Here is a 12,102-nt window from a genome sequence, read left to right on the forward strand (position 1 = left end):
CTAGATCCTTTAACAGCTGTTCCTGAGAATTTGCTTGAATCAGACAGTTGTCCAAGTATGGATAAATCTGAATTTTCTTCTGTCTGCAAAAAGCAATGACTGGAGCCAGGCACTTTGTGAAAACTCTGGAAGCAGTAGATAAGTCAAAGGGCAGCACAGAGAATTGATAATGTTGCTTGCCCACCCTGAAACAAAGGAATTACCTGCAACTTTCCCTGATAGGATTGTGCAGATAAGCTTCTTTGAGATCCAAAGTTACCAGCCAGGAATCCTTTTCTAACATTGGCAGCAAATGATGCAGAGTGAGCATTTTGAACTTTGGAATTACCAAAAAAGAGTTCAGAATGGACAGATCTAGGATAGGATGCCAGGTGCCTTCTTTTTCTGGAACTAGGAAAAGTCTGGAATAGAATCCCTGGCCTACCTGCTGAGCAGGAATTGATTCAATTGCTCCCAGAAAAAACAGAGACAAAATTTGTTTTTCTACTTCTGCCCTTTGGTTTGGAGGAGCGTCCGGGAATCCTTTGGGAACTGGAAAGGTGTGGAAAGAAAACTTTTGGCCTAGGGATAAAGTTCTGAGTACCCAGCTGTCGTCCGTGATAGCGGCCCAGACATTTGCAAAAAGAGCCAACCTTCCCCCTAAAGGACTCTCCAGGCAGGCAAGAACAGGCAGAAGTTGGATAAAGTCATTCAGAGTATTTTGATTGAAAGCCTGCCAACGCTTAGACCTTTGAGGGGTAGCCGCTTGCCCCAGAGAAGATTTGTAACCTCTAGTCCTTGAACGGTTCTGTCTGCTGGAATCAGGAAACGTCCAAATCTTAGAAGGGTAATTCCTGCTAACGCGAGGATGTTGAACTTGCAGAAAATCCTTAACAGTTTGCATAGACTTGGCCTTACCCTCCATCTTCTTAAGCACTTCCTCTGCTTTACTGCCAAAAAGACTGTCCTTATGCAAAGGTACGTCTAACAGCTTAGCCTTGACCGGCTCTGGAAGGGGCTGTTCCCTGAGCCAAGCGTGTCTTCTAATAACAGATCCAGTAGTTGTAGCCCTGCAGGAGGCTTCTAGAATGTCACAACCACAATATAAAGAATGTTTATTGACAAGACTGGCAGAATTCAGCAAATCCTGCATATCCTTACTTTCCGCCAAAAGCAGCACACTTGCTATCCTAGACTTAATATCCTCCAAGGTGTGCTGCTGGTACTTCAGCATATGAAAAAGACAATTAATAGACCTAATAGCAAGAGTGGCAGAGGTATAAACTTTTTTACCCCACCTATCTATGTTCCTAGATTCCCTGTCAGAAGGAACAGGATTTTTTGTAACAGTGGCCTTAACTCCTTTTGGGCCTTGAGAAATAACCTCAGGATCAGCCAACGGATTCCTGAAAAGAAACAGATGAGAATCAGGGACCCTATAGTACCTGTCAGGTTTTCTGGGAGCAGGAGGAATCAAATTTGGAGTTAAGGAATTTTCCAGGAAAGCATCATCAACCATTTCCAACACTGGGGGAAATAGCCAGAGGCTTATGCTGAGGTAAATCCAAAAACTCCCTAATCCTTCTCTTAGATTGGGGATAGTCCTGACTTTCCCATTTAAAATGCTCTCCATAACGAAAACATACAACTCCAAAACCAATAGCAGTAGAAAACACCACCCTGAGAGTATTCAAAGTATCACCAAAAGAGAAATCCTCTGGGGGAGAAGCAGAAGGGATGGACTCCTCTGCATCTGAATCCTCAAAAGGAGGAAAAGCCTGAGACACTTCCTCTTCATCAGCAGAAATGCTCTAAGAATCAGAGCCAGAAAAAGACAAAGCCTCAGGAGAAACATCCCTGCTCCTTTTAAGAGGAGGAGGCTGTGAACCTCTAATAAGGGTGAAAAGATCATTAGCCATTTTAACCATCTGGGATTGAGGGGAATGAGAAGAAACAAGCTTACAACTGGAAGATTTATCTGCAAGTCTAAAGGACTCAGGGAGGGCCTGGCAACCACCGAAGTCGCAGCAGAGGTCGTCGGTAAGAGCTTGCTGTCTGAACGAAGAATGGAGGCCTTGGACACAGGCATCAGCTTAGTGGCTCTGGCTCCAGCTGAAGAGGCGACAAGCGAGAGGATCAGAAGGCAAAATGGAGGCCGGAGACCTGGGGGACTCTGAAATGGTCTCAACCGAGGCCTGCGGTTGAAAATCCACGGACTGCAAAGGCACCTCACTGGCTTACGCATGACTGACGACCATCCTAACATCATCCGAGGACTTAACCTTCTGAAGCCTGTCGGGGTCCTTATCCTTACGTTTCTTGGGTATATCCGAAGCCTGAAGACCAGCGGACGCCATACCAACAAACTTCGGCCAAACTCCAAAATGTTTAGCTAAAAACTTAGCCCGACGACAAACAGTACGTAGATTAAAGGAGGCACAGAGATCACAATTAGGAATGTCGTGGTCAAGCCCTAGACAAATAATACAATGGGAATAAAAATCTCTATGGGGAATCTGCTTTCCACAGGTAAGACAATTACTAACCTTTTCTGACATTCGTTAAGGCAAGAAAAGAGGATCCCCAATGGGGTATTTAGCTGTAGCAGACTTCAACTTTGTAGTTGGAAATGAAAAAAGGTAAACTGCCAACCAGCACTCATGCAAGAAATGCTTCTGCTTTGGGCTCCGTGGCAAGGAAGACTGAGGAAGTGATGTCGGCAGCCTCACTTTGTATCGGACGTCCAGACATCCTTCACAACTGACAGCCGACGTCATATTTACTTACCTTTGGTATTCTGGCCGAACAAGGGCTACCGGGAGCCAGATAACCCATTGGTTAGGACTGCAACAGTGAAACACGATGAACATCGGGACATTGTACTCTATGATGGGTCTGATAAGGGATGAGAAGAGAGGAACTATGACCTCTCCTTTTCTGGAGGAGAACCTCTTTGTGATGAGATGTGCCATGTAGAAGGATTTCCTGACTACTGCGGCGACATGATTATCAAAGGAGAGACTACTATCCACCTATGTCCCAAGGTCTCTTATCACACTTTCGGTGTTTAGTAGGCTACCGCCTATGTGGTAGTTCACGGGTATGGTATTTTTCCCAAAGGGGATGACAATGCACTTCTTGGCATTGAGCTTTAGGCCATGACTTTGACACCAAGCATTAGTCTCAGTGAGGCCTCTTTGTAGAATGTCCACATCCTTAGGTGAATCGATTATGGTTCCTAGTTTGCAGTCGTCTGCGAATTTCATTAGCCAGATACCAGCTGTATTAGCCTGGACTTCAGAGAAGTAGATACCATACAGGAGAGGACCCTAGACCGAACCCTGTGGTACTCCGCTTATCACTGGTCTGACATTGGATTTGGAGTCGGCTACTTTCATTTTGTGGAACTGAAGGTGGTGGGGAGATATTCAAAAGCTATGCATTAAGGCTGTATGGACAAGAAGTAGGTGTACAACTGCAAAGAACAGATGAGAGAGGAAGAACTAACAGGATAGTGTGGACTATATGACTTTAGATGGTGGTCAGTACTGCTCACGACGTAAGAAGCAATTTCCAATGGGTGAGATGGAAGAAAGGGAAGATGGAGAGAGACTACAAAGACACGTACAAGAGTGTAGAGAAGGATATAACTAAAGTGTTTAGGTCCTTTAGCTGGATGACTGCAAACAAAAGATATCCTGAGAATTTAACTTTGGGTGGGATATGGGGAGCAGGAAGTACCAAGGGAAGTTGAGGTGGTTTTAAGAAGTTGTGAAAGGGAATTGCTGAGGGCGGACATCTGGGATTAAGGGAGGGATGAGCAGCAGGGGGAGTTACTATATTTTAACCAATACAACTTTTGTGTTGGCAGTTAAGGGGTGGTTAGTGTATAAGAGAGCTATGCCAAAGGTAAACAAGATGTTGAGGGGAAGGAATGAATGAAAGACGTGGGGGAGTAAGAAGAGGAAAAGAGCTGGAAGAGGGAGATTAAAGGACAGCTTGGATATACTTTTAAATGTGCAGCATAGAAGTTAGCTGAGGGCATTATGAGCTTTGAAACCAGTGGGATATGCAGGGTGCTATATGGTTAAGGGAAAACATTTGGGAACAGTAGAGTTGGATCAGTGGGCGATGTGGGCTGGTGCCTTCTGCATATATCAAATGCCTTTGAGGTAGAAAAGGGAGGGACAGTGAGCAGCGGAAAATGTTTGAGGTGTGGATTAACAGAGGTAGACCATCATGTATATAGTAGTCCTGCCACAGACAACGTGGAAATGAATAGTAGAAACATGGAGTAACACATAAGTGGGGAGGACAGTCTTGGTTATTTTGCTGGTTTGGCACGGAGCTGAGTGAGGGGCACACAAGAAAGGACAGATACACAATTGAGTGCTAGAGATATAAAAATGGATGACTGCATGGGTTTGGAAGAAGCAGACAGAAAAAAGTACAGAGGAGTACAGGTTTTGGACTAAGAAGACAGAAAAAGAAAGTAAAGGAACAAGATATTTCAAGCAGAGGTGGACAGTACGAAGGAATAAGGCGGAAAAGAGAAGTGAGAAAAGGGTTGCAGTGATAGCATAACAGGTAATGGATGTGGGAGATTATGGAAATACAGTGCCAGTGGGTGTCAAAGGTAAAAGGATGAGAAAGGAAAGGACACACTAAAATTCACAGTTCTCAGAAGGAAAGCTGCCATCTGTTTGTGTACAGGATGAGGTCAAGTTCAAACAATTTTGCAAAGAAAATGTGATTACGCTTGTCTAGGTTCTGAAATACTTATTCCAGAGGATTTAGTGAGTTACTCTATACATGTCAGTAAAGCAAATAGTAGAACAATAGGAAAATTATCCTATTTACCCTATGATGTATATGGACTGGATGATCTATCAGTACTTTACAACATAAAGTAAAAAAGTAAAGAAATCTCTCGTCTTTGGTCAGAAAAGGAAGTAAATGAATTTTAGTTATGAAAATAATGTAAATACTGTACTTTTGATGCAAAACTGACTGTATGAAGTGTAAATACCATCTACTATCAACTCAGACCACTTACTTTCCAGATTACATCAGTCTCTCATTTGCAAAAGTGGAGAAAGGTTATAGGCTTAGCGTGTTTTCACTAGTTCAGGACAAGCTAAACAGCTGCGTACACATAAGAACAATTTTCAATACAAACATCCTCCTAGTACTGACAGGTGTGTCTGCCTGACATCTGCAAATGTTACATATAGCGTACATGACGAAAACACTAAAAAAAACCTACTGTCTTGCAAGTTGCTGCCATGGATGCCAAATGCTTTTCAATGACTCAGGGCATTAAAGCAAATCAGAGTATAAATTCACAGTACTACCCAAGGCACCTCACAAGACATATTAATTCGACTGGAAAAAAGGGTACCTTACCATTTTTTGTTTACCAGCAGTGGGAGGCAAAGATGCTATCATATAAAATCTCAGAAAAGGCACATTGACTGTAGGACTATGTTTCAAAGTATAAAAACATATTTAGTTTGCACGGTTATAGTTGTTATTTTGATTTTTTCACGTTTACCAAATGTCATTTGTACTTTGCACTATCAATATGCATACTATTCAACCTCTTAGAGTAACAAATCAACACCTAAAATAATGGGGGGTGACAAAGGGCCCAAAAATAAGAACAGATTTTAGATATTTATCTTATAAAGTTAATTAGTTGCTAGAATAACATGCCTGTGTTACCAAGTACTTTCTAAAGGCTATAAAGTCTGAAACACAAATGAGTGTCATTATTTAGTGACTTAAATCCTCAGTGATTTGCCAGAAAACCGCAAGTTTTATGAAGAACAGACCAAATGTAAGGCAAAAATCTGGACAGAACAGACCAAAATGTGAGTCAAAAATCTGGACAGTCTGTGAAAACCTGGACAACTGAGAGGTATGTCAGCCCTTCCACATTTTAAAGTGTTATTTTAAATATTTTACTTTGTAATCTTCCCAGGTGTACTAGAATCATGGCTACCTTGTGGTATGCCAGCCTGGTAACAAAAGCTAAATAAACAGCTAAATATTCTCTGCTTGTGCAATACTTCAAACAAAAAAACTGAAAATGGATCTGTTCACCATATCTTTGAAATTCATGCAAGCAGAGTACTTTATTAATAGATAATTAAAACTTACTGCCACACCGGCATGATAGCTTGTTCCACATCCAATTAAAATAATTCTTCTACATCTTCGCATCTCCTTAATTGAGTCCTTTAGGCCTCCAAGGACAACTAAAAGAAAAAGAATTGCTGTCACATTACCTCTGGATTAAATTAGGGAAGGAATTTTGTATCAATGTCAGCACATCCTGTTACGATCAAGTAACATTTAAAAGAAAATAATAAGATTTTCTTCAACAGCTAAATTTAAAGAACATTTGCATTTAATGCTATCGGACATAAAAATTACTAACTCATTATTAGTTTAAACTGCCTTCTTTTATTCTCCCAGGCCTGTATTACACAACACTAAAAAGTCAAGTTAAAAATTCCCAGTGCACCCATGTCTGCTTCTGCTAAGGCAAAGATGTTGCAGTAATGACCTTTTGGTCCACGAAATATTTTACGGTCATAAACGCTGAGGTCTTTGTGCATCAGACATACAGTAAATCCATTTACTATGATCTGATGTCCGATCTACACTAAATCCATTTACTATGATCTGATGTCTGATCTACACTAAATCCATTTACTATGATCTGATGTCTGATCTACACTAAATCCATTTACTATGATCTGATGTCTGATCTACACTAAATCCATTTACTATGCTCTGATGTCTGATCTACACTAAATCCATTTACTATGATCTGATGTCTGATCTACACTAAATCCATTTACTATGATCTGATGTCTGATCTACACTAAATCCATTTACTATGATCTGATGTCTGATCTACACTAAATCCATTTACTATGATCTGATGTCTGATCTACACTAAATCCATTTACTATGATCTGATGTCTGATCTACACTAAATCCATTTACTATGATCTGATGTCTGATCTACACTAAATCCATTTACTATGATCTGATGTCTGATCTACACTAAATCCATTTACTATGATCTGATGTCTGATCTACACAAGTCTAATACCTAAGCACCCATCATGTATCTTCAATTAGTTTTTTTATCTACGCAGAAAACATACAAATGAAGCAAGCAAGTAAATAATATCAAAATGAATGTAATGTCTGCTGATGAGGTCAGTCACATACAGCAGAGTTGAGAGGAGGGCAGGAAAACATTGAGGCTTCCAGAAAGTATACAGTACCACCTCATGAACTAAAGATAAGAGTGCAGAATCACTGTATATTTTCACTGTTGAATCAAATTTTAAGAAAATATACCACAACATTTGCCCTAGCTCCATGGCATACAGGGATAAATCCCTATGACCCGAATTTGAATAATGGCTCAGGTGCTAGAAGAGGCGAGTAGGAGGGGTGGAAATGACTGGCCCTCATACTTTTCAACCTCTTAGCACATGACATCTAGCCAAAACTAAAAATAAAGCGGGGTCAAAGGCTCCAAAATAGGGACAAATTTTAAATACTACTCTTATAAACTTAGATAGTTGCTAGAATAAAAGGATTTGTACTGCCACGCATTTTCCTGAAGGATATGAAGTCTGAAATTCAATGTCTGTAATTATTTAGTGAATTCAATCCTCACTGATTTGCCAGAAAACACAAACCAAAAATATGAGGCAAAAATTTGGACATTCTGAGAAAATCTGGACAGTTGTGAGGTATGCCTGACAGAGCGGGGTGGTCCTGGTTTGCAGTTCTATCTCTAGCAAATAGTGGCTTACAGGCAACAAAAAGAAAGTGAAGAATATGGGCTTGCACAAGTAGGGTATAGTAGTCCCTCTTGGTGGTTTAAGTACCCCATAACAGTCACCCAAGGTGGGTGTTAAGACAATACAGAAATTTCCTGATACCCTGCATCAGCTGCAGCAGGTGAGACCACAAACCTTTACTGTGGCTGCCTGTATCACAGCATCTCTACTTGTTTCACAGCTCCCACAGTGACGTTTTCTCAGTGGTGGGGGTGTGTAAAAAAAGGGTCATGAACAGTAAGGGAAAACTTGATAGTCAACAGGCACAGGGGGAAACATAATGAAATAATGCACTACAGTATTTCACACTAGTCCTAAATTCAATCCATACACAAAAATTATTTTAAATTCAGTCTGTTAAAACTCCATTTGATACTTCAACTAAAAAATTAAGGGCTGGCATAAATCATCTTTCCACCATAACTGCGAACACAGAACAATACTTCAACCACATAGACTGATTTCCTGACCAGATGAACATTTTTCTATGCCATCCATAAAAAGTCATGAAAATATCTAAATTTAGTGAAAAAGCTAGCATTTATCCCAAATTTTGTTACTTTAACATAAACGTTAATGATATTCTGAGTGAATAACTACAGAGTCACTTGCTGTGCATCTCAAAAGAGCAATGAATCACCAATATGCAGCTCAAAACCAAGGAATACTTCTTTCACATACACCTAAGTGAAGCAGTGTGTAATGATGCTTACCATAACAACTGATATTCAATAAGAGATCACTAAAACAGTAAAATGTCAGACATACATTTAACAACATTATATGTTCTTTTACTGGCATTTTTTTTTTGTTTAGCTATAATCATGTACCTGTGATGGCCGACAATGGTCTCATGCCAATGTTCAATGTTCCACAAAAACTTCGTAAGTGTAAAAGCCAGTTAAATATAGCCAGCATTGTTAGAAACACTCTTTGGCTCTATTTCTGGCCATTACAGGGACTTTTCTTTTATACAATAAATTATTACTGCAATTAAAAAATATACCTGTAACCAGTTAATACAGTTATTAGAAACACTCAATATGGAATTTCCCAAAGGGATGAGGGAGTATGACTTTACAATTATAGTGATTTCTCCTCAAAGATCTAATGTTACAAAAGTATCCCTACACAAAACTGTACTAAGTTCTTTATAGATGGTAACTGTAATCAACACAATTCTGTACATTCTCAACAGTGTTGTCATACCTATGGAAAGTGGTCAGTTACAGGATCCCCAGTATTACGGCCATGCCAAAACCTATTCTACCGCATTTACAGAACATCTAACTTGCATTTTGTTTAGGTCAGTACTGCACACCATGTGGAAGTCTCTAAATGATCTTGTATAGAAACATATCTGATGTACTTTGCCAATGCCATGGAAGAGAAGCTTGTCTATGGCCCAGGTGACTCAAGTTACATTAGCAATTCAGGTGTCTGAAGAGTTGGCAAGGGCAGAATAGGTATGCTCATCTAAGTGGTGAGGACATGCACTTGGATGCTTCGCGTAGTTTTACCCTAGCAAGGGCTGGGGACACATAGGTGGCACTGACCTTAGGAAAGTCATGGCATTGGCTGACTCACCACAGAGGCTGAACAACAAGCCAGCACCTTCCACTGCACATCCAGCCCTGGGCATTTGTGAGTTCATGCAGGGGAAGGAAGAGGGGAAGCTAAGGCATGGCAGAACACAATTTGTCAGCAATATGACACTGGCCCATGTGCCTCTATCTCCTCACTGCACTGAGCATGGATTACAGTTAGTCGGCTCAGAAGGAAGGAGAACCTGGTAGCCTCAGTGGATGAGAAGAGACCATGGGTGGATGATGCTCAACTACAAGAAGCTAAAAGAGGATATTTCTGGGGTATGCTGGAGATGCAGTGGCTACCTTCATAGCCTGAGCTTTAACGGTACCATTTCAAGGCTTATTATACTTGTTTTATCAAAAGGCAATACAGTGGAACAGTAACTTAGAGTGTTTATTAACTGGTAGCCTGACTTTCTCTTTCTTAAAAGGAATAAAAGCTATTTTTTTGTAATTTCTTTAGTTTCCTTAGTATTTTTGAGTTGACAACATACTTCTAATAAATATACGAGATGTTCCTCATCATTATAGCATTCTGAGGAAAACATTGTTTGTTACACAGATCGTTTCAGACATACTACTGATATGACCTTAATTATGAAGGATGAAATCCCCTTCAATACCGCACTCATATTATGAAAATTTACACAAAGGAGCTTGTAAATGAGATTCTTCTCTGAACAACTCTTCAACACAAAGTTGTTGTTTTTCTCTCGGCTTTTCCTGGTTAGGGGTCGCCACAGCGGAACTCTGGTCTGCTAATGATTGGCAGTAGATTTTTTATGGGTGCCGAGGTGCCAGCTCGATGCCCAACCTTCAACAAAGGCACGCTCATTCTATGCATGTCTTTCGAACGCCACTCAACTGTGGGGAGGACATGTAGACTCCACACAGAAGGCGCTCCAGCCGACAATCGAATGGGAGAACCTCTTGCTGTGAGGCAACAACACTACCACTGAATTAACGCAGCATCAACTCTTCAACACAAAGTAATGTCTCAAATTTACTCCCACGCTGCTCAAAAGGATACTCAACAGCAACTAGAAAAAAAAAAAAAAAAACTCTTATCAGAGATGACTTTCAGTTGAAATCTCAAGACTTGACAAACTGAGTCTCGAGATATTGAAAAATAACACCAAAAATGCAGAAGAGTAAATGTGGATCACGCTTCCCCTTTACACTTGTTTTTTTGTAGGAGCCAAGCCCACTGCACCCTGTGATGTAGGAGGGCAGGGAACCTCCGCAAACTTACAAACACCAACTCTGAGACTGCCATACCTTGGAGAAAAGAAAATATAAAGAGAAATGGCAATCTCAGACTTAATATACGCAAGTTCAGATTTTCAGCCATTCAGTTTCCACATCTCAGGACTTGGCGAAGCAGGTCCCAATATATCAAATGGCTAGCATGACAGATATTTTAGCTCAACTCTACCTACGGGTTGAAAAGGAGGCAAAGTTAGTTTTTCCAACATAAAACTTGAAATCCTAGACTGGAGGCAAGTCATTGTCCAAAACTATATAAACAAACACAAACGACTGTAAAAAAAAAAAAAAAAAAAAAAAAAGATAGAGACGTACATTCACAAGTAATTAGAAAACAAGACTTTTATTCCACAAAAGATCAATATGAAGAACTTTTCATTAAGCTAGATAGCAAAACCTCTTCAGATAATTGCTTAACTAATGTTTAAATATACATCTTCTTTTGATTTTTCCCGGTTAGGGGTCACCACAGCGGATCACCTGTCTGCTCATGATTGGCAGTGGTGTTTTACAGTGTCGAGTTACCAGCTCGGCGCCCAACCTTCCACAGAAGGCACACACATGCACGCACTCACACCTAAGGCCAATTTAGAGTGTCCAATCGACCTACAGCATGTCTTTGGGATGTGGGAGGAAACCGGTGCACCCGGAGGAAACCCACGCGACCACAGGGAGGACATATATTGGTCACTAAAACATTCATTATTCATTAGTAAGTCATTGAATTTAAACATACAGTACATTGTTTAAAAAAACAAGAGACTTATAAAGTCAGAAACTTGAACAAAACTAAAAAAAAGACAAACTTAAAAAGTGCTTGACATTCCCAACTGAAGATCTTTTTCTCTTTCATTTGTTTTTTAGCTTTATTTGATATTTATATATATGTATGTGTGTATGTGTGTGTGTGTGTAGAGAGGAAGTGTGTTTATAAAAAAAAATGTGTTTGAATATGTGTGTATATGAGCTTTTATCTCATTGGGGCTTTCAATTTTAATATGCTTGTGATAGAGCAGAACTCATTCAAGCCTGGGTACTGACAGGCATTTAGTTTAAGTTGCCAAAACAGTTCTGCTCTTTCAAGTTGTAAGGGCACTGGTCCACCTCTTATATCTGTCTGGACTTGGTCAATGACTTTAAACTTGAATTTATGATCTGGAAAGTCACTGGGAAGTTGGAAATGTCAAGCACTGTTTAAGTTTCTGACTTTTTTAGTTTTGGTTCTAGTTTCTGACTTTATAAGTCTCTTGTTTTTTAAAACTATAACAAGTCATATTGTTGGATGTAAATGAACTTCTTTCTGAAAGGCCTTCATGGACTGCTGTGATGAAATCTTTGGAAAAGTTGGTAAACAAGCAGACACTACTGAGGTAGACATCCTGATGAAATAGAAAGCC

At 40.1% G+C, this 12,102-nt stretch overlaps 1 protein-coding gene across 1 annotated transcript in view; it reads right to left on the reverse strand.

Annotated features, from left to right (window-relative positions):
• LOC122789348 (glutamine--fructose-6-phosphate aminotransferase [isomerizing] 1-like) overlaps positions 1-12,102 on the reverse strand; it is a gene marked incomplete in the record, with an annotated part of 1,275,423 nt that overhangs the window by 499,900 nt on the left and 763,421 nt on the right. The window contains 1 exon segment of the mRNA XM_044056728.1: positions 6,142-6,239. Within this exon segment, the coding sequence (XP_043912663.1) occupies positions 6,142-6,239 (98 nt within the window).

This window comes from Protopterus annectens, chromosome 14.part0 (genome assembly GCF_019279795.1).
Source record: "Protopterus annectens isolate FY-2018-M chromosome 14.part0, PAN1.0, whole genome shotgun sequence".
Taxonomy (NCBI): domain Eukaryota; kingdom Metazoa; phylum Chordata; order Ceratodontiformes; family Protopteridae; genus Protopterus; species Protopterus annectens.